Source organism: Arvicola amphibius, chromosome 5 (genome assembly GCF_903992535.2).
Source record: "Arvicola amphibius chromosome 5, mArvAmp1.2, whole genome shotgun sequence".
NCBI classification, from domain to species: domain Eukaryota; kingdom Metazoa; phylum Chordata; class Mammalia; order Rodentia; family Cricetidae; genus Arvicola; species Arvicola amphibius.
In genome coordinates, this window is record NC_052051.1 from 44,926,664 (window position 1) to 44,948,870 (window position 22,207).

General features: G+C 40.4%; 1 protein-coding gene across 5 annotated transcripts in view; it reads left to right on the top strand.

Annotated features, from left to right (window-relative positions):
* The window catches only part of Dnaaf9 (dynein axonemal assembly factor 9), a 148,463-nt gene that overhangs the window by 10,315 nt on the left and 115,941 nt on the right, over nucleotides 1-22,207 (top strand). For 4 of the 5 annotated variants that reach the window (XM_038329804.2, XM_038329806.2, XM_038329805.2 and 1 more), the window contains exons 2-7: nucleotides 4,245-4,324; nucleotides 5,444-5,563; nucleotides 11,453-11,577; nucleotides 12,575-12,671; nucleotides 14,050-14,156; nucleotides 21,039-21,116. In XM_038329804.2, coding sequence (XP_038185732.1) covers nucleotides 4,245-4,324; nucleotides 5,444-5,563; nucleotides 11,453-11,577; nucleotides 12,575-12,671; nucleotides 14,050-14,156; nucleotides 21,039-21,116 — 607 coding nt within the window. The remainder of the gene's footprint in view (nucleotides 1-4,244; nucleotides 4,325-5,443; nucleotides 5,564-11,452; nucleotides 11,578-12,574; nucleotides 12,672-14,049; nucleotides 14,157-21,038; nucleotides 21,117-22,207) is intronic. The other variant, XM_038329807.2, reaches the window with a different exon arrangement.

Consider the following 22,207-nt stretch of genomic DNA (forward strand, 5'->3'; position numbering starts at 1 on the left):
GGCTGGTTGTAAGTTTGTAGACCAAAGAGCTCTTGGTAACCTTGGCAGTTAGTCAGCGCTCTGCCCTGAATAGAAAATGGGCCAGAGGGCCAATGTGCAAAGTCTTTCTAGTGGGGAAATGACTAAAAAAGAAAGTGTACAGGGGCAGGTAGGCGTCATTTCTCAGGGAAAGAAGTTTATTTAATATTAAAATTATCTTGCCATTTTTACACAGTTGCTTTTAAAACCTTGTTATTCCATATGACTCTTTGCTCATAGCCTCTAATTGTTACTATAAAACTACAGAAAAAGTAAAAGGATAGTGTGATAAATATTCATGAAGCCTACCATATAGATTTATTTAATTTTTGAAATAGATCTTACTGTGTAGCTCTAGCTGGCCTGGAACTCTGTCATCTCACTAGCTCACTAGACCCCATATATTTTAGTATAAATCCCCCCCCCAAGACACAGTTCCTCTGTGTAGCATTTGTAGCGTTAGAGCCTGTCCTGCAGACCAGGCTGGCTTTGAAATCACAAAAGATCTGCCTGCCTCTGCCTCATGAGTGCTGGGATTAAAGGTATGCGCCACCACCACCTAGCTAGAATAAGCTTTTCTATATCCATAAAATTTTTTGGCAGTTGATTGGAATTGTGTTAAACCTACATGCTAATTTGAGGAGAATTGATATTTGTACTATGTTGTGTAACCACACCCCTGAGTAAAAATGACTCTTCCTCACCTAGCAACCATCAACTGCCAATAGCTCCTCAGCTAGAGATGGGAGCTCATGAACCCTTTCCCCAGCTGTGTTGAAATTTTGACTGTAACTGGGCAATGGTGGTGCATGCCTTTAATCCCAACACTTGGGAGGTAGAGACAGGCGGATCTCTGCAAGTTTGAGGCCAGTCTGGTCTACAGAGCAAGTTCCAACACAGCCAGCGCTACACAGAGAAAGTGTATCTCAACTCCCTCACCTCCCCACCCCCCACAAAAAAGAGAAAAGATATTTTGGCTTGCTCTTGTGCAGGTAGGCACACCCACTGTGAGTTCATGTGGGCAGTGGTTGTGTCCTGTCTGGAAAACAGCACTTCCCAGTACAGCTCCCTATCCTCCAGCTCTTAGTCCTTCTTCCTCTTCTGTGATGTTCACCAAGCCTTGTTGGGGTAGTCGTGGGGTTCCTACGAATGTCCCATTTAGTAACTCACAGCCACCTGTTTTATTCTCAGCATTTTGACCAGTTGTGAGCTTCTACAGTAACCACTAACCCAGTGTGGGGGAGGGGGAAGCTTCTTTGACCAAGGTTGGGAGGAACAAAGCTCTGTGAGTGTAAACAAATACTTAGAAAGCAGTTCATGACTTCCAGTCAAGAATACAATAGTACTAGGTTTCCCCTGGTTCCTGTGACCACCCCAGCCAAGGGCTTTGGGCCAAGTTTACAGTACCAGGCATGGATTTCCTTCTGTGGAGCAGGCCTCAAATCCAGTTATAAGGAGGCTGATTAACCCATAACATTCATGATATTATTATTATACCAGTGGGCACATGTTGCCTGGAAGGTTGTTATTGCAGCATGCAGGGGCCGGTGTTGGGTGTGGCCACTGATGTCTTTCTCATCTGGAAGCCTATATAACATATTCCAGCACCGTGAAAGCTGGCCATCAGGGAGAGAGTTCACTAGTCAGTTCCAGATGTATTTCTCTGTCCTGCAGTGAGAATGTGGCATGTCTTCTGCAGTAAGGCTGTTTGTTTGTTTGTTTTTTTCCAGAGAGAGAGAAAGAGAGTCTCTCATTGTGAGTCCTGGTAGGCCTGGAACTCACTATGTAGACCAAGCTAGCCTGAACTTAAAGAAATGCACTTAGCTCGGCCTACAAAGTGATGGGATTAAAGGCATGCACCACTGTGCCCAGCCTGAAATATATTTTGTGAAATTTTTCATGTGCATATTTGGTTTTTATGTGTTTCTATGCATCACATGTGTGTCTGGTTGCTCGCGGAGGCAAGAACAGCGTGTCAGATCCCTGAACTGGAGTTATATATGGTTATGAACCACCATGTGGATGCCTTAAACTCAAATCCCCTGAAAAGCAGCCAGTGTTCTTATTACTGAACCATCTCTCCAGCTATTTACTCTCTGTTTTTGGTAGACAATCAACAGCAGTGGCAATACCCTGTCTTGTTTTGGGGAGCCTTTGGAGCCTTCCTGATCAATAACTTACAGGGTAGGATCCTATGCCTGGTGCTGGATTTTCATTTAATAGCCCATGTCTTCTGGGAGCAGCGTTGTCCATCCATGCAGGGTACCTCCTTTCATCTCTTTTTAAGTCATATTTTTCAAGAGGTGTGTGTGTGTGTGTGTGTGTGTGTGTGTGTGTTGTACCATCTATGTACAGGTGCCTCAGGAGGCCAGAAGAGGATCCCCTGGAACTGAAATTACAAGCAGGTGTAAGTTGCCAAAGTGTGTACTGGTTTCTGGACCTGCATCTTGGGAACTGAACTCTGGTTCTTTGGAAGAGCAGCAAGTGCTCTTAAATACTGCCATTTCTCCAGTCCCTTAAATCATAGTTTAAAATGACACAGTAGTGGGTTTCCATGAGAGTTTTTTTTTTTTATAAATCCTTAGTTTTGATTAACCCACCCCTACTCCTTTCTCTTTCCTCACAACCCTACCCCCAACCTACTTAAACCTTAAACTTCCAATGTTCTCCCCTCTTCCTTCATAGCACCTGTTTTCTACCATTCCCTCCCCCAGTTCAAGCTTCTTGCCCACCTCCTCACCCTTTCTGGTATCTTGACCTCTGCAAATATTACAAGTTAAATATAGAAATCTAAAAATTTGAAGCTAGGTGCTGGAGCAGTGCCTCTCTTGCATTGGACCCGAGTTCAGTTCCTAGTATCACCATTAAGTGGCTCACAACCATCTTTAACTCCCATCTCCAGGGGGATCCTTTGCCTCTGACCTCTGTGGGTACTTGCATGCATTTACACATAATTCACATTCTTTAAAAGGAAAAGAAAACTCAAAGCTAGAACTGCATGTAATAGAGACATGCAGTGTGTGTCTTTCTGGGCTTAGATTAGCTCATTATTATATTTTCCAACCCCATCTGTTTTCCTGAAATTTTCATAATTTCGTTTTTTTTACAACTGAATAAAATTCTGATATGTGTATGTATCACATCTTTATTATCCATCAGTTGATGGGCATTTAACCTGATTCCATTTCCTAGCTATTTTGAATTGACAGCAATAAATATAGATGTGCAAGCATTTCTGTTGTGGGATATGAGGTCCTTTGTGTAGATGCTCAGGAGTGCTAAGGCTAGGCCATATGGTAGTTCTAGTTTTAGCTGTTTGAGAAGCCGCCACACACCCTTTACTGTAGTGTCACACCCGTTTATACCCCTACATGCATATATCCCTGCCAACTAGTAAATAGGGGTTACTGTTTCCCACATGCTTGTCAGCACTTGTGATTTGTTTTCTTATTGATAGCCATTATGACTGGGGTAAAATGGAATCTCAAAGTAGTTTTAGTTTGCATTCCTAATGGTTAATGATACTGAACACTTAAAAATGTTTATGGTGGGGTGTGGGCTAAGACCTGGAGGTGGTGAAGGATTAGGCTTGACCATGGCATTGGGTACTCATCTTTGGGGTTACTGAGAAGGAATAGAGGGAGATAGGAAGGCAGAAGAGTCCATAGAGATTTCATTGTTTAGGAATACATGTTTCCTTACACTTTGCCTGGGTGCAAGAAATGTACCTTCTGCCAAAGGAGTAATAGCTCTCTAGAAATCAAGTGTTTCTCCTGTGCTGAGATTCCATGAGGGTGGTCAAATGGATGAATTGGAGCTGAGTTTGTTGAGCCATTTATGTCAATTTTTGTTTGTTACTCTTGATACAGACTGGTAAAGACCAAAATTAAGCTAAATCAGCATGGAAACTTGTCTTTCAGATCCAACAAAAGTAAAAAGGCATTGGGAATTCTTGAATCATCTCCTGATTGATTATGCATGGGGCCTTGGTGTTATCCTTCACTGAACCAAAGAGCCACTAACAGTCTAGTTTATAATCAGTAGTCCAGATAGTCTTTAGACCACTTATACATAATCATCTGGTCCAGAAAATGGAGGAGAAGGCTGTGGTTCTGATTAAAGAGACTAGTATCAGCGTCCAGACCTAACAAAGCCATTCCTCCTGCATGTGCCTTTCAGGGATTTTCATACACTGCTGCACTCAGGAAACTGTTGTTCTATTACAGCTGCAGCCGACTCCGCCAGGTTCAGAGCATCCTGACACAGAGCAGCAAGTCTCAGCCTGATGGGATTCTCTGCATCCTAGGTCAGTGCTTTCATGAAGTGGGACTCACAGTGGCAGTGGTTTGCATTCTTGATCTCAGGAAGATAATAATAATAATGCTATCATGGAAGGTACATTGTAGGTTAGTGTCTTCCCAGTTCTCTTCCCTGTGAAATCTCCTGTTCTATTGTGAGTGAATATTAAAAGAGATGTCAGTGAGATAAGGAGCTCTTACAATTCTTGGAGCTTCTTCTGCAACCCATTCTTTCTAAAATCATACAGACAACAGCTACTGACCCTGCCCCTGCCACCCTGCGCATGGCTGTAGGCCCGGGATGCCTCAGACATTGAGAGGCAGTGGTAAAGACAGTGTCATTTAATTTCTTTCATCTCTGGTCACACCTTTCTAGATAACCTTAGTGAGTGCCATCTGCAGGAGCATATATCACCACACCACACTCAGAGTGCATCCTTTCTCATGCTTGTGAAGGATTAGGGTTTATTGTTCCACCCTCTTGTCTTCATCTTTTTCAAACCACCTTAACTTTCTTTTGTTTGATCACATATTTTTCATAAAGATCTCTTTGAGATCTGTTCTTGGGCTAACTGAAAGTATTCCAAGATCTTTAGTAAGTCAATAGAAGACCATATTTGCTGGTTCTTTCTGCCCTTAAGAATTGCTTTTTATGGGGCTGGAGATTTCGTAGTACTTAAGAGCATTTGATGTTCTTCCAAAGGACCCAGGTTTGATTCCCAGCACCCACATGGTGACTCACAACCATCTGTAATTCCAATTCTAGGGGACCTCATGTATCCTGGAGGGTGCTCTTCTTGCCTCATTGGGCACCAGGCATACATGGTACACACACATACATGTGGGCCAAACACCTATATATGTAAACTAAAAACTGAAAGAAAAAAAATGCTTTTCAGAAATCAACAGCTTTAGTAATATTTGTTACTTAATTCTCCCATCTATGTAGATCTTGAGATCCAAGAAAGGTGCCTTATGGTTCAGCCTGTTTCTTTAATAAGGGGTTGTTTGTTTAGTTTTAGCTCAAAACTGGTTTGAACTGCCTGAAGCCATAAGGGCTTTAATCACTGGCATTTATTGTGTTCCATGGTATAAGACAGCTAGTCACAGCCTTCCTTGCCTTGCAGGAATTGACAGCAGGTACAACGAAGGCTGCAGGGAGCTGGCCAATTACCTTCTGCTCGGATTATACAGTCAGAATACCACTGATTTTGAGAAAACAGGATTTTCTGAAGAAATTCTAGATGGTAAGTCTGTATTATATTGGCAAATGGTAGGAGAGAGTGGTTTATTTCTTTGGATCCTTAATTCATGATTTTTTAAAAAATGGGTTTTTTTTTGGTTTTTCGAGACAGGGTTTCCCTGTAGTTTCTAGAGCCTGTCCTGGAACTAGCTCTTGTAGACCAGGCTGGCCTCGAACTCAGAGATCCACCTGCCTCTGCCTCCCGAGTGCTGGGATTAAAGGCGTGCGCCACCACCGCCCAGCTTTTAAAAAAAAAGTTTTAATTTTAATTTATTCTGTGAGTGTTTGCATGTTTGAATGTGCACCTTGTGTGTGCTTGGTGTCCTTGGAGGCCAGAAGAGGACATTGGATCTGGAACTGGAGTTACAGGTGGTTGTGAGCCAACATTCAGGTGTTGGAGTTGAAACCCAGTCCTCTGGAAGAGTAGCAAGTACTTTAACTGCTAAGCCATCTCTCCAGCTCCAATTCATGGGCTTTTGTTTCTGTGGGGTTTTTTGTTTCTGTTTTTGTGGGTTTGTTTGTTTGTTTGTTGTTTGTGACAGAGTCTTGTGTAGCTCTAAATGGCTTGAAGCTCGCTGTCTAGACAAGGCTGACTTTGAACTCTTGACATCTACCTGACTCTGCCTCCCTAGTGCTGGAATTAAAGACATACACCCAGCACCCCATGCATGATTTTTTAATGGGAAAATGTGGTCAAATTTTAAGTAGTTCAATGCTCTGGTAAATTCTTGCCTTATTTTGCTTTATTGGCTGAATGATGTGTGATGTCCTAATTAGTCTTGAAATTGGCAACCCTCTGACCTCCCAAGTAGTTAGTATTAACAACTGATAGGATTTTGTCTTTGAATAGTGAAAAGTTGCATTTCCTTCAGCAAATCCTACCAGCGTGTGCCACCACAACCGGCAGAAAAGTTGCATTTCCTAATTGACCTATTAAGTAATATATTCTGTTGGTCACACACTGCATAACAGACTATCAACAAGCAGGTTTCAGAATACATTTATTGGGTAAATCATCTTTGACAAAAGCTGACATCAGGGTTTGGCATTATCTCTTGGCAGTGTACTAGTTTTTCTTAGTATTGTCTGCTGCTGCTTTTCACCGAAGGTTTAGCTTGTGTGCTGTTGCCCACTGAAAGCACTTTGAGCTTTGAGGCAAGGATGATTTGTTCTTGTAAGCTGCTCTTGTGAGGAAGAACACTTCATGTGGATGGTTAGCTGAGGAACAAGGGCCTATTGTCCTGCTGTCCTTGGGAATTGTTTTTCGTGTGACTTTATACAATGCAGGCTTTCTGCCTGCAGTCTGCCTTCTCTGGCTTGGAGACACTGCGCGTGTTGATGCCGCTGTGGGCTGTTGCCCGGGAGCTATCTCTGATATCATATATTTAGCATTATAAATTGTCTGCGAGATGAGTCAGAAGACATACAACAAACAAGTGAAACTGGACAAGAGACAAGACACTTTTGCAGGGCAGCTGGGGAGGGCATGAAAGCAAACATTTGATGTCAGATGATCTCACTTGAGTTTAGTGGTTCTCAGCTGGGGGGCAGTTTTGTCCTTTGGGGGACATTTAGCAATGTCTGAAGACATTTTTGATGGCCATGGTTTGGACCATGGTACTACTGGCATCTAGTGGATGCCAGGGCTGCTGCTAAGCATCCCAAAATGCACAAAAAGCCTCAATTACACGATGAAGAATTATCTGACTTAAACTGTTACTAGTTCTGAGTCATAGACTGTTTGAAAATTCTGTCATGCTAAAGTCCCCAATACTGTCAATCCATAGTTTAGTTAAAGCTGTCCTTGTTACGAATACAGAAAAAGAAGACTGAAATTACTCTTTCTGTTAATATCCTTTCTTCCTTTTCCTTTCTTCTTTCATCTTTCTGTCTGAGCTAGGCGCTCTCTCTGTACTCAGACTGGCTTCAGATCCACAGTGCTTCCAGCCTTCTGAGTGCTAGGTTTACACGCATGAGCCTCCACTGTTATCATCTTCATTGGTTCTTTTTCTTTTTAATTTTAATTTTTTTTTTTATTCGGTTTTTCGAGACAGGGTTTCCCTGTAGTTTCTAGAGCCTGTCCTGGAACTAGCTCTTGTAGACCAGGCTGGCCTCGAACTCAGAGATCCACCTGCCTCTGCCTCCCAAGTGCTGGGATTAAAGGCGTGCGCCACCGCCGCCGCCCGGCTTTTCTTTTTAATTTTTGATATTAAAATAAAATTATAACATTTTTCCTTCCCTTTCTTTCCTCTAAACCAGTGGTTCTCAACCTGTGTGACCCTTTTGGCAACCCTCTACCTCCAAAAAATATTTACATTATGATTCATAACAGTAGCAAAATTACAGTTATGAAATGGCCAATGAAAATAATTTTATGGTTGGGGTTTACCACAACACGAGGAACAACTGTATTAAAGAGTCTTAGCATTAGGAGGGTTGAGAACCACTGTTCTAAACTCTCATGTCCTTCCCTCTCCCTTCAAATTCATGGCCTCTTTTTAAATTATGATTGAGTACATATACATATATATTCCTACATATAATCTTCTCAATCCACATAATGTCACTTGTACGTATGTTTTCAGGGCTGACCATTTGTCTCTGGACAACCAATTGGTGTGCTCTTCCCTGGAAGGCCACCTCTCCTGCTTCCAGTGTTTCTCAGTTGCCTGTAGTTTTTTGTGTAGAGTTGAGGCTTCAAGGGCTTTTCCCTGTTCATTTAGACATGTCCATTGGTAACGTCCATGCTCAACTAATGTTTGGGTGGTCATATTGGTGACACTTTTATGGATGTAGTTTCTGACATTACAATTATTTTTTAATTCATTTGTTTGTTTATTTGTTTCAGATTTTGATTTAAAATTACTTGGCCAGGCCAGGTGTCTCAAGCCTTTCATCCCAGCATTTGGGAAACAGAGGCAGGTGGATCTCAGTGAGTTTAAGACTGGCCTGGCCTACAGAGTGAGTTCCAAGACAGGCAGGGCTTGAATAAAATAAAATTTCTTTCAGGGGGCTGGAGACAGGGCTCAGTGGTTAGGAACATTGACTGTTCTTCCAGAGGACCTGGATCCAATTCCCTGTACCCATATGATGACTCAGCTTTCTACAGCTCCAGTCCCAGGGGATCAGAGGCCCTCTTCTGGCCTCTCTGCACGTACCAAGTATACAAGTGAGACACAGACATTCATGTAAGCAAAACACCCATACAAATAAGATAAACATCTCAAATATAAAATATCTTCCCTTAAATGTAGTGTTCTGGTCAGAATTTATTTTGGGAGCTTGTACTTGCTACACATTTCACTGCAACCATAGTTACAAGAGACATATCAGTGCTAAAATTAAGGAAAGTGCTTAATTCCTAAAGATGTGTTTTTTCTTTTTCTTGTTTTTTGGCTTTATCCTGTCATTTGTCACAGTGGATACTTAGCAAATAAGCATTTTTCTCCAAATTAATAAAGTCAAAAATTTGAAGGCAAAAATCACCATATTGTTGCTGCTGCTGTTTCTCCTTCTTCCCCTCCTTCTCCTCTCCCTCCTTTTCCTCCTCTTCCTCTTTTAATTTTTGAAGCAGAGCTTCACGATGTAGTCCTGCTGTCCTGGAACTTGTTATGTAGACCACACTGGCATCAAACTCAGAGAACTTGAATTCACAGAGATCCTCCTGCCTCTGTTCCCTAAGTGCTAGGACTAAAGGCACAGGCCACCACAACTAGCATGCTTCTACCTTTAACTTTATGAGCATAAAAAGGCCAATGTGAGATACTTACTTTTTAGACATTTTCAAAAGTATTTTACATAATTCTACTACTGTTACTACAATTATGACGATGACGATGACCACAACAACAGGTTCTCTTTATGTAGCTCTGTCTGTCCTGGAACAGACTGTGTAGACTATTATGCTGGCCTCAAACTCACAGAATTCTGTGATTAAAAGCTTGTTCCACCACACTGGCCAGCCCTACCTCCTCTTCCTTGTCCTCCTGCTTCTTCTCATTCTCCTGCTTCTGTCCTTTTAGGGGGATTTTTTTTTCATACCAGTGTCTATTTAAATCAGGGTGTCATCCTTGAACTTGAATCATAAGCATATGCCATGATGTCCAGCTTCCCTACTTCATTCCTCCTCCTCCTCCTCCTGCTCCTTCCTCCTCCTACTCTTTCTTCTTTTGAGGTAGAGTCTGGCCATCCTGGAACAAGTCACTATGTATAAAGACCATGCTATCCTTGACCTCACAGAGATTCTCATACCTCTGCCCCCACCCCATTGCTTGGATTAAATGATTAAAGTCACCACACCTGGCCATATTTTCTTCTTTATTTGTTTAACTCTGTTAAATATCAGTCTATTGAGAGTACGAAATTTGTTAGCAGTTGTTACATTTGTGGGGTTTTTTTTGTTTTTGTTTTTTTGCTTTTGGATCCTAAGTCTTTACGGTTACACTTCAGTGTATTATATGTGTGGTGTATAGTGGATCATGTATGGTGTATGATGAGTGCCTCATGTTTTCAGGTATCACAGACTTTCTCCCTTAGCTGGTAGACTACAGGGCTCTGGGGGTGGTGGGATGTGAGGAAATCCAGTACTGAGACATAAGAGAGGGTTGTTTCTTCCTTTGCACTTTTCTTCCAGCAAGTCCTAGCTTAGTCTTGTTAGAAAGAGCTCTAGTGGCACCACCGTCACAGGAGCCATGGATTGAAGCCTGCTTTTCTTTTGGAATTATGGCTACTTTTATTTTCCATGCCCAGACTACTTTAGTAATTCTGCCCTATTCCATTACCCTCTCTCAGGGATCTTGACTTTGCCTGGGTTTCTTTGCACCCTTGGGATTTCCTTATTTACTTGACCTACCAATGTTGATGACTGTTCTAAATCTGCTGTCTGTTGGTATGTTTCCAGAAGCTCTTTCACTTGCCTGCACTTTCTTCCTTCCAGTCTTTCCTGTGTGCAGAGTTCACTGCTGCACACAGTAACCTTTTCTAAGACTGACAGGCTGTGTCCAGACTCACAATTGCCTGGAGCCAAGTGAACCTTTGGCCAGGATTTTTAGACACTGGTTTTAGTGTGGAGTCCCTGCTGTTGGTGCTGTTTCTTGACTCAGTAGCCCTGTAATTTCCGTTTGATACTTATCTCCTCGTTGAAGTATTTTGTAAAGCCAGGTGTGATGATGCAGATCTGAAATCCCAGCACTTTGGAGACAGAGGGGAGGAATGCTGTAAATTCAAGGCCAACCTGGTCTACACAGAGAATTCCAGATCAGCCAGGTCTGTGTAGCCTGAAAAAGAAGCCAGGCCTGGTGGCACAGTTCTGAAATCACAGCTGCTTAGGAGGCTGAGACAGGAGTACTGTTCAAGGCCTCCCTGTGCTGAGTACTGAGTGGAAGGCCAGCTGAGGCAGTTCAGTGTGATGAGTGCTTGCCTAGGACCTGTGTGGCTCTAGCTCAACCTTCAGTGATGCAGCTGCTCAGTCATCAGTTCATCAGTAATGAAGAAGTGACATAGTACCACATCTCTGATTTTGTTGAACTTTGCAGTACACTGCTTAAGGTAATGAAGCCAGCTCTTTTGACTTATTTGGGGCAGTCTAGGAGGCCATCATAAGAAGAGCATTGTAGCAACACTAGAAAATCTTTACTGTCCACACTTGACTCTGTTTGGTTAAATAATTATACATTTAGACTTTTGCTACATTGTTTCTGAAATAGCTGTATGTTTTGGTTTGGGGATTTATTTGTTTGTTTGTTATAATAGAAATGAACCCAGGGCCTGGCCATGCAACCCTGAATTACAAAACTACAATTCATTAGGTATTAGTGGAAGTTCCTATTTTCTGGGCAGAAACTGTCTGAAGGGAAAGCCTTTGACAATTTTGTGTTTTGCTTTTTTCTTACAGATGTGATTATATTGATTAAATCAGATAGTGTCCATCTGTACTGTAATCCTATCAACTATGGATACCTTTTGCCTTATGTAGCACATTGGAGAAACCTGCATTTTCATTGCATGACTGGAAATGAGGTGAGTAGGGAAGACAGGCTAAGTACTTCATTCAGCAAAGTGTCAACTTGGACCAGAAGCCCCTTAGCAAACATCACAGATCCAGAGTAAGAATATGGTCACACAGAAATGAATATTCAAGTAAAAAGCTTTTTAGTTGTTTACCTAGTGGAGACAAAAGAGCTTTTACACTGGGCTTCTGAGCCCACCATCCTGAGCTGCCTTTCCTCACCTATTCTGTCCCATGCTCAGGGACTGCCCCTGCAGGCTTTCCAACCTCCAGATTTGGGGCTGGAACAGGCAAGAATAGCTGCAAATGTCACTCAACACAAAATTGCAGGCTTATTTAAATAGTTATAGGATCTTACTTTATTTTTATTTATTTGTTTTGTTCGAGACAGGGTCTCACTGTGTAACCTTGACAGCCTGAAACTCAGAGGTCTACTGACCTCTGTCTCCTAAGTGCTGGGATTAAAGGCATGTTCCACCAGCCAAGAAGATTATTTTTTTAATATAATTTGACAATTTTTGAGTGAGTCTAAACTATAGATGATAAAGTAGAGTTACAGTGTCAAAAGACTGGACATGCTTACAAAGCTTAGAATTTCTTAAACTTGGGGAAATTTATGTCTAGGTTCTTAGTGTCTATTTCAAATAGAAAAAAAACCTTTGGGTTCTTTCTAGAAAGAAAACTGGGATTTTTCTGCCTGTAATGTCATGGCAGTTTCTACCCAGCATTGATTAAGACCTTTGATTTCCATGTGATTGTTGGGGGAACTTGGAGGAACAGGTCTTATGTCTTCCATTTACGTCTCAGTCAATCCATTTGGGGTTGATTTTTCTTTATGAGATGAAGAAATGGAGACTACCTTTGACAACAAACAGGATAGGTTGACTTTAGAGCCCAGCCTTCCCTAGTTGCCATTTAAGACAAATCCTGACGCTGTACAGTGATAATGTGAAACTTTGACTGATGTATCTTATCAAAGCTCATCTTCCTTTTAATTTCTCTTTTTAGTATGAAGATGAGGAAGCAGCAGAAGAATTTAAAATTTCCAGTTTTGTGGACATGGTTCGAGACTGCAGTAGAATTGGTATTCCTTACAGCTCCCAAGGTAAGTATCTGACATAACCATTTAAAAAATTTGCTTAGATGATGTGATATGATAGGTTGAATACCCCTATCTCTTTCATGGTAGATATTTGGCTAGAAAACCATTTGACCCATTTTCACTAAGGCAAAGGATCAACCAGAATGAAATTTAGGGACACTCCTATATAAGCTTCTGTTCATAACTGTGAAGTTACCACAATAACATACCAAGGCCTATAGTCAAGGAGAACTGATAAGGAATTTAGCGTAATTAACATCTAGTCTATATCATTTATTACTTAGAATATAGATATGATGCATCTTCATAATAGGAAATTGTAGTTTGAATAGCTATTTTAAAAGTATACTTATGAGGTGAGAAAGATGCCAAGGGCATGTACTGGTCTTTCAGAGGACCTGAGTTTGGTTGTTGGCAGCCATACATATCAGGTAGCTCACAACTGCTTGTAACTCCAGTTCCAGGGGATCTGGCTCGATGGATACCCACACATATATACACATGAGTTAAAATAAATCTTTTTTAAAGTTTTATTTATTTATTATGTATACAGTATTCTGCCTGCAGGTCAGAAGAGGGCACCAGATCTCATTATAGATGATTGTGAGCCACCATGTGGTTGCTGGGAACTGAACTCAGGTCCTTAGGAAGAGCAGCCATTGCTCTTAACCCCTGAGCCATCTCTCTAGCCCCTAAAATAAATCTTTTTGCTGGGTGTGGTAGCATGTACCTTTAATCCCAGCACTTGAGAGGCAGAAGTAGGTGACTGTCTAAAAGTACGAGGCCAGTATAGTCTACATAGTGGGTTCCAGGCTGGCCAAGGCTACATAGAGACCCTGTCTCAAACAAAAAAGCAAGCAAACAAAAATGCTTTTAGGACATGGAATACAGGGGAAAAATCAATAAGTTTACTAGTGGTAATATTGTGGAAAGAAAAACAACACTGAATATTGAAGTTGTTATTACATAAAGGACACCCATTTTGTTTTGTTTTGTTTGGATACAGGGTCTTACTGTAGCCACTCCTTGGCTAGGAGTAGCTCTGTAGACCAGGCTGGCCTCAAACTCTAGAGATCTGTCTGCCTGCTGAGTGCTGGAATTAAAGGTGTTCAGCACTGCTGCTCAGCTTACTTTTTTTTTAATATAGAAAACTAAAATGTGAGCAGGTGTTATAGAGAAGCCTGAATTTATATTATTTTCTTGTGACTTTAATTTTCTTGAATTTTGCATTATAGTTCTAGTTTCAGTGTCTAACTCTCTTATCTGTTCATACGTATTTGCTAGAGGAAGGGGGCGACGCCTGCCTAACACATGAGATTGGGTTCGAACTGTTATGTCCAAGATGGTATTTGATATGTGTTGGTGTATGTGATTCTTCTAGGTCACTTGCAGATATTTGATATGTTTGTGGTAGAGAAGTGGCCAATTGTACAGGCCTTTGCACTTGAAGGCATTGGAGGAGATGGGTTTTTTACCATGAAATATGAGGTATGTATGAAAACTAGTATGTTTGGTTATTGTCACAAAGTGAACATGAAGTTTTTAAAAAAGAAGATCTTATTATGTAGTCTTGGCTGTAACCAATAAGAGATCTGCCTGTCTTTGCTTTCCAGATGTTGGGATTAAGGGTATCACCATGCCTGGCTTTGAAAGAGATAGTCTGTGCACAGTGTTGGCGGAGACTGCTCACTCGTTCCCAGCCACCCAGACCCAAAATAATCACATAGAAACTATATTATCTGCAATACTATCATTAAGTATATTAAACCAATAGCTTAAGCATATTTCTAGCTAGCTCTTACATCTTTTTTTTTTTTCATATTAAACTTGTAGTTTTATTCAGGTTTGATTTTTAACAAATGTGTCAGGGAGAGCCGCAGGAAAGGGTGAAGCCCATGGGGGCAAGGCCCTCCCAGATGCCTGAGGAGGGATCATGCCTGCTCCCCACCCCATAGCTCTTACATCTTAACCCATTTCTATTATTTTATATTTTACCACAAAGCTCATGGTTTACCGGCAAGGTTCCAGGGACACATCTGTCTCCTTTGGCAGCTGCATGGTGTCTCTCTAACTCTGCCTACTCTCTCTGTATCTCTTCTAGCCTGGCTATATTCTGCTCTGCTATAGGCTGAAGGAGCTTCTTTCATTAACCAATAAAAGCAACACATATACAGAAGGACTTTCCACACCAGCACAGTGTTTTTATTTCTGCATTTTTTGCATATTGGAGATGACCAATAAATATCTGTTGAGATAGATTAATCGGAGAGAGTGAGTCTAGAAAATAACACTCATTCATAGTACAGGTTAGTGGGGATGACCTGGTGACAGAAAGCATCTGTTTGACTGCAGGGGACCCCAACTGATGTGACATGACCCAACAAAAAACCAGGGAGGGGAAGCGTTCTCATGCTAGAAATGGGAACATCTTGTTGAAATAGTACATGTAGAAGCAAGTCAAAGGTCTAACATCCTGTGAATAAGGCTTTGGGAGTTACCCTTGAAATGTCCACAAATTCAAAAGGAACTTGGAGGGAATCAGGCCACAGTAGAAAGAAAGGAAACCATTTTACAATAATGGTTATTTTTGTTTTATCTTTTCTGGGTTTTTTTGTAGGGGAAGAGTTCAAGACAGGGTTTCTCTGTGTGTAGCCCTGACTGTCCTGGAACTGACTTTGTAAACCAGGCTAGCCTTGAACTCAAGAGATCTGTTTGCCTGTCTCTGCCTCACGAGGGCTGGGATTAAAGACATATATAAAGTGATTTAGTTTGAGCAGTGACTCTTTGCGGTAGGTACTGTTTTATGTCTCTCTAACAGAGGGATTAAATAAATTTTCCTAAAGACACAGAGCTAGTGAGTGAGTGACAGGTCTGGGTCCAGGCCCAGATGACCTGGCTGTAGAGCCTGTGCTCCTAACTTGTGCTGTGCCTGGAGTGACATTAAGAAGTGGCGCACCATTGATGCAGTCCAAGTCATATTCACAAGGGAAAATACCCCTCCCTCTGAAACCTTTGAAGGGATAATATAGATTTTTATTCTGGGATCTTGCCTTTAGGGTAGGATGGGCCATGTGAAGGAAATAGCAAATATCGTGTAAGACTACAAATCTTGTAGGTGGAGTGTCCCAGGAGCCCCTTCCAAATTTCCATACAGAGGCGGATATTAATTGTAAATGCTCAGCTGATAACTCGGACAGGCTTATTACTAACTAGCTCTTATATAAGATGATACATATTTCTTATTTATGCTATACCACATGACTACCTTTATTAGCATGGCACGTTCATCTCCTCTTCCCTCCGTGTCTGACTGGCGACCCTGTCTCTGCCCTCCTTTCACATCATTCTCAGTTTGGCACCTAACCTCCTGCCCAGATACCTGCCTGTCAGCTTTTTATTAACCAGTGAGAGTAAAACATATCCACAGTGTATAGAATGATTATTCCACAGCATTTCCCCTTTTGTCTACTTAAAAAAGAAGGTTTAACTTTTTTTTTTGGTTTTTCGAGACAGGGCTTCTCTGTGGCTTTGGAGCCTGTCCTGGAACTAGCTCTTGTAGACCAGGCTGGCCTCGAACTCACAGAGATCCGCCTGCCTCTGCCTCCCGAGTGCTGGGATTAAAAGCGTGCACCACCACCTCCTGGCATAAGAAGGCTTTAACTTTATGATAGTAAGATTATATACAACAAAAACAGTTATTAAGAATTACAGTTACAAAATCCAGTTCATTTGTATTTGACAAATTAGAGAAAATACTCAACTATCTATCCTATCTTGATGAGTCTTTGTCGAAGACCCCAGAAGGGTGAAATGTTACCTAATGACAGGGACACCTTGCTGCCTGGACAGTCACTCCGAGTTTCTCTGTAACGTTAGGGCATCCAACTCTGGCCTACAGGCCCAGCATATCTAACAGACTTTCCTGTAAAACATGGAACTCTGAAGAACTGTTCTACCTTGTCTTGACAAAGTTTGGCAGTTGCCTTTTTTGTGTCCTGCTGGTTTAGTTTGGACAGCAGCTGTCAGCAGTTGAGGCAAGGGTAGGTTCTTGGCCCACATGACTAGCTTTTGCCATAAAGAACACAAACTCCTATGGAGTTTCTTTAATGCCTGTCTTCTTCTCTGAAGTAGATTGGTGCTGCCAAGAGCAGATGTGTCTCAGTGTCATGAAAAGTTTTAAGTTATTAAGCATATAAAATGCCATATTCTGTACATCTTTGAAGTGTTTGAAGACTCATCTATCTAAATATGTCTGTGTATGACCTCGAAAACATACCTGACTATAAGTTTCACTATTATAGATTACTGTTAATCTGTATTTCTTAATTATACATTGCATTTTTAAATTAGCATAAAAACAATACCTTAAACAAGAATATAAATATACATACAGTATAACACAATTAACTTTAAATTTGTATCAGTAAGCCAAAATCCTTATCAATGTAAAATATTTAAGACTAGGAGTTGCTTTTTTAGTTTAAAAGTAGATTTGATAATCTACCCTTTTATCTTTTTTTAATATTTATTTTTTATTATGTATACAGTATTCTTTCTGCAGGCCTCATTACAGATGGCTGTGAGCCACCATGTGTTTGCTGGGAATTGAACTCAGGACCTTTGGAAGAGCAGGCAATGCTCTTAACCGCTGAGCCATCTCTCCAGCCCCTCTACCCTTTTATCTTATCGTTTCTATATCATATCCCCCTTTCTTCTTTTAGAAAGAGATCTCTGAATCTAACTCCTTTGGTTATTTTTTTTACCATAATCAATAATAATTTGGAACCAACCTCCCTCTAAACAAAGACAAACATTCATAGTCCATTTTTTTGAGAATGTGAATGTAGTTCTTTAGACTACTTCCTATTATTTGGGGACACTGGTAATCTTTGGACTCTGAGAAAATTTGGGATAATAGTTAAGGCTTGGCTGTAGACTTCTGTGAGACTAGGTCATCTCAGTGAGCAGCCTAAAAGCTGTTCTGGATGCTGGATCAACTGGGCCATCAGTTTTTATTGGTGTCTGGTCCCTTTCCTCTGAAAATATATAAACTTTTGAAGGTAACATACTTATCTATTAATATAAGTATAAACTGTGTATTGTACATATGTCAGCCAAAGATAATTTTTTTGTTATGTGTTTGAGCAGGTGAAATATACATCACGTGTCTTATAGTTCCTTTAGGTTTGTCTTTTTATATCTGTAGTTAGGATTTCAGGGAGTCTTCCTCGATCAGGCCTGATTTTCTTTAACCCAGAATGAATCCATAGCCTCTCATTTCCTATGGAAATAGAAACAACCTCTCCCCCAAAGTAACTTACCTTTTGACTTAAATTTTGAAGTCAAGATATTTATAAAATATATAGATTGGTTTAATTAATCAATTTTCATAATCCAGTGTCTCTCTTAGCAACCAAAAAAAATTCAAAGACAACACAATAACATACAGTATCCAGACTCTGTGTATATTTCATCTTTACATAGCTTATTATTTTCTTATTACTCTACCTTTAAGGACATTATTTTGAAACTATTTTAGATCTAAAACTGTATATATTCTTTCTCCAACATACCTACGTACATTTTCAAATATACTGTGACACGTTTGAGGCTTTTTCAGTATGGATCTGTCTTTACTATGTATCTGTAACCTTTTCTGTCTGCACGAGCAAAACCCTAAACCTACCTGTAGCATGCTGATAGAGCTCTCAAACCCACAGGCAGCTAGGAGAAGCCTCTTTGTACTTTGGCCCCTGTGAGAGACTGCGGAACTCACCATGTCTGCAGACTACAGCCAGGGGACACATCTCTATCACAACCTGCATGAGAGACATGAACTGGGAAGCTGGTCTTGGCTTCATTTTTATGTGTCTAGAATCCTTACCCTATGCCCTATTTTTGAGACAGGGATTCTCTGTGTATCATCTCTGACTATCCTGGAACTCTTTTTTTGTAGACCAGGTTGGCCTTGAACTCACATAGACTCACCTACCTCTGCTTCTCAAGTGCTGGGATTAAAGGTGTGTGCCATCAATATACAACTTTAGAATTCCCCCCTTTTTTTTTTGCTTTGTATGGCTTTATGTGGATGTACGTATGCCGTGTTAAATGCTATATGTGGGCAGAATTTTCCTATCCTGAGAGCTGTTTTCAAATTATCACACAGAGACTTATATTAATTGTAAATGCTCAGCCAATAGCTCAGGCTTATTACTAATCAGCTTTTACATTTTAAATTAACACATATTCCTTATTACACTCTGTCATGTGGAAGTACCTTTATTAGCATGGTACATTCATCTCCTGTTCCCTCTGTATCTGGCTGGCGACCCCTTTCTCTCCATCTTCCTTCTTTCCATCATTCTGTTTGGTTTTCCTGCCTAACTTCCTGCCTGACTACCTGCCTCTCAGCTTTTTATTAATCAATAAGAGTAGTATATATTCACAGTGTAGAGAAGGATTATTCCACAGCAAAATCTTACTATCACTGTCTTAGCCAAGCATAGTGTATGTCTGTAATTCCAGCTGTCACAAAGCCAAGCCAGGAAGATCACTAGTTTCATGCCTGCTTATATAAACTTAGTGCATGCCCATACCCCCCAAAAAGCCATCAATTCAGAGAGCCTGTGTCCCTGATATGGAGCCAGCATGAGGAAGGAAGCCACACCCACCATAGCTTTTTCTTGACTTTTAGGTTGAGCTAAACTGAATCATGGTTGTAGAGAACTTTTCTTTCCTTGAAGCAACAGGGAAAAAGTTCTTCCTTTGCTCTAGCTTCCTTCTTACTGTTAAGATGCTGAAACTGTGACCTGGCAATGTTAAATTTACAGTGACAAACTCCCTAAAGAAAGAATATTATCAGCAAATACTAAATAAAAATATATGCAAACAAATGTAAGATCTTCAATTGAAAGTGGAATAATACTTAAGAAAAAGAATCTAAGGCTGAAGTTGTAATTAAGTCAGGAGAATGCTTGTCTAGCAAGCATTTGGCCTTGAGAGGAGAAGTGCAAGAGGAACATGCTTCCTAGAGTCTAGAGATGTTGTACTGCCCAGGGCAAGGAAATGACAGTAGTAGACTGTGGAGGTGGGGGTGAGCCTGGAGTAAGGACTTTAGGGTTGAGTTGCTAATCCCAGCACTCAGATGGTAGAGACAGGTAGACCTATGAGGTCATACCAGCCGGGCTACAAAGCAAGCTCTAGGCCAGCCAGAACTCATGGAGTGAGACTCTGTCTCAAAAACAACAACAACAACAACAAAAAACACCTAACAGCTAGGCGGTGGTGGCACAAGCCTTTAATCCCAGTACTCAGGAGGCAGAAGCAGGTGGATATCTGTGAGTTCGAGACCAGCCTGGTCTACAGAGTGAGTTCCAGGACAGGCTCCAAAGCTACAGAGAAACCCTATCTCGAAAAACAACAACAACAACAAAAAAAAAAAAAAAGCAAAGATTATGCTAGTGGGGAAAAAAAAAGACGGAGAAGTTAGTATACCTGATGAGGCGATGAGGGTAGAAGTGTACTTTACCTAATATTATGGTAATATGTATGATGATATGTATGATAATATTCATATGGTGCTATAAACAGCTAATGATGTAGCCAAAAAAGTGATATTAGAGAGTGTGTGTGTAGAGAAAAAATATTAGAGAGTGTGTGTATAGAGAAAAAGTGATATTAGAGAGTGTGTGTATAGAGAAAAAGTGATATTAGAGAGTGTGTATAGAAAAAAGTGTGGGGTGAGATGATAGAGAAGACCTGCATCTTTGCATAAGTTAATATTTAACTTCTAAATTGATAAATAGTGAAAGGAACATATGTCAAAGTATAAACATAAATAACAAAAAAGACAAAAACTCTAAGTACTTGTTTCTGAGTGAGATTAATGGGGTTTCCAGACGGTTAAAGTAGGAGTCAAATGTTTTATTATAAGCCTTTTGTACTGTTTGATTTTTTTAAGTCACAAGCATGTATTACTTTAATTAAAATTACAAAGGAAAAACAATGTGTGTATGTATGTATAAGTTTGTATGTACCATCATTGAATGTAATCAGATATAAACTGAAGATTCTGAAAATAATTTCTTTGAATGAGAAAAGATTTATTAATTTGTATAGGATCTAATATAATAAATAAGATTTTGGTTTATTCTATTGGTGTTAATAAAGCCTTGGTTTAATAATAATAAATTCAGTTAACAAGAATTAATAATTTTTAATAATACAATGTCATCAATAATATAAATAATTCAGTTATTAGTCTAGTAACACCATTTATACAAAGGTAGTGATTTTTGAAGATCAGAAGATGAGAATTGGCTGCCCTAGTGATTTGACTTAATTATGTCAATGTTTCCCCCTTGGTTGCAGTTGCAGGATGTGAGTTTGAGTCTATGGAATGTCTACAGCAGGACGGATCCTATGTCTCTGGAGAACATGCTTTCAGAAGTAAGGAGCCAAAGTGCATTTAACATAATTATGTTAAGTTATCCTAGCCATGTCAATTATTAAATTCCAAAGGTATTTAATTTGAAGAACTGCAAGGTATATCTTAGTTTGCTTTAATTAAAAAGCAGAGTGCCTCTTTCTAGATTGTGCCGAACTCCTCAAGGTAGAAAATCTGGAGAATGAGGCTTCCTCTTCCGTTCTGAGGGAAGTCTAGGCCTTTTGCCTGGTGAGGCAGCTAGTTTCACCTAAAGATTTTTACAGTTTGTTATTCAGAGAGGGGGTGGTTGTAATAGGCTTTGGTGAAACAGTGTAGAAGTTGTCTTTTGTAGCATGAAAAGTTAAGATGTTTAAAGAGATCTAAGTTTGGAAAAGAAGTGGCTAGATAGTAATGTTGTAACATCCTGCCTAGATCCTGGCAACTGCTCAGCCATGTCGTTGTAGCACAAAAGCTATTCTAGACAATGCTTAAACTGGGTGTGTCTGTGTTCTTCAGCTATCTTGTTTACAAAAATGTGTCCAACCCTTGACTGTAATGCCAACCAACTCCTCAATCTTTAAGTTTTCATCTGACTGGTCAGTGGTGGCACTCTGCCAGCAGTCTGGAGGCACAGGATGGTGGAGCTCTGTGAGTTCAAGACTAGCCCATCTACATAGAGTTTCAGACTAGCCAGGACTACACAACACAGTGAGATCCTGTCTTAAAAGAAATAAGCAAAAACAAACAAAATCTTGTTATGGGGCCAGTGAGATAACTCAGCCGGTAGGAGCGCTTGTTGCCAAACCTGATGGCCTGTTTTTGGTCCCAGAAATCCAGAGAAGAAGAGAACCAATCCCACAAAATTGTCTTTTAATCTATAAAATAAGTAAATGGTCATAGTTTACAGAATCCGCTGAGATCTGTCACATACTCTGTACTAACCTTTTGGATAGGTAGAGTAGATTGTGTTTACTGTTAATTTTTAATGAGCAGTAAATTTTCAAAAAAAACAGTAAGTACTGATCTTTTTGGAGACTACACAGAGAAATTAGAATCTGTCTCTCTCCTTCTTGCCTGTATATTGAAAAAGATAGCCAGGCATGACAACACTTGC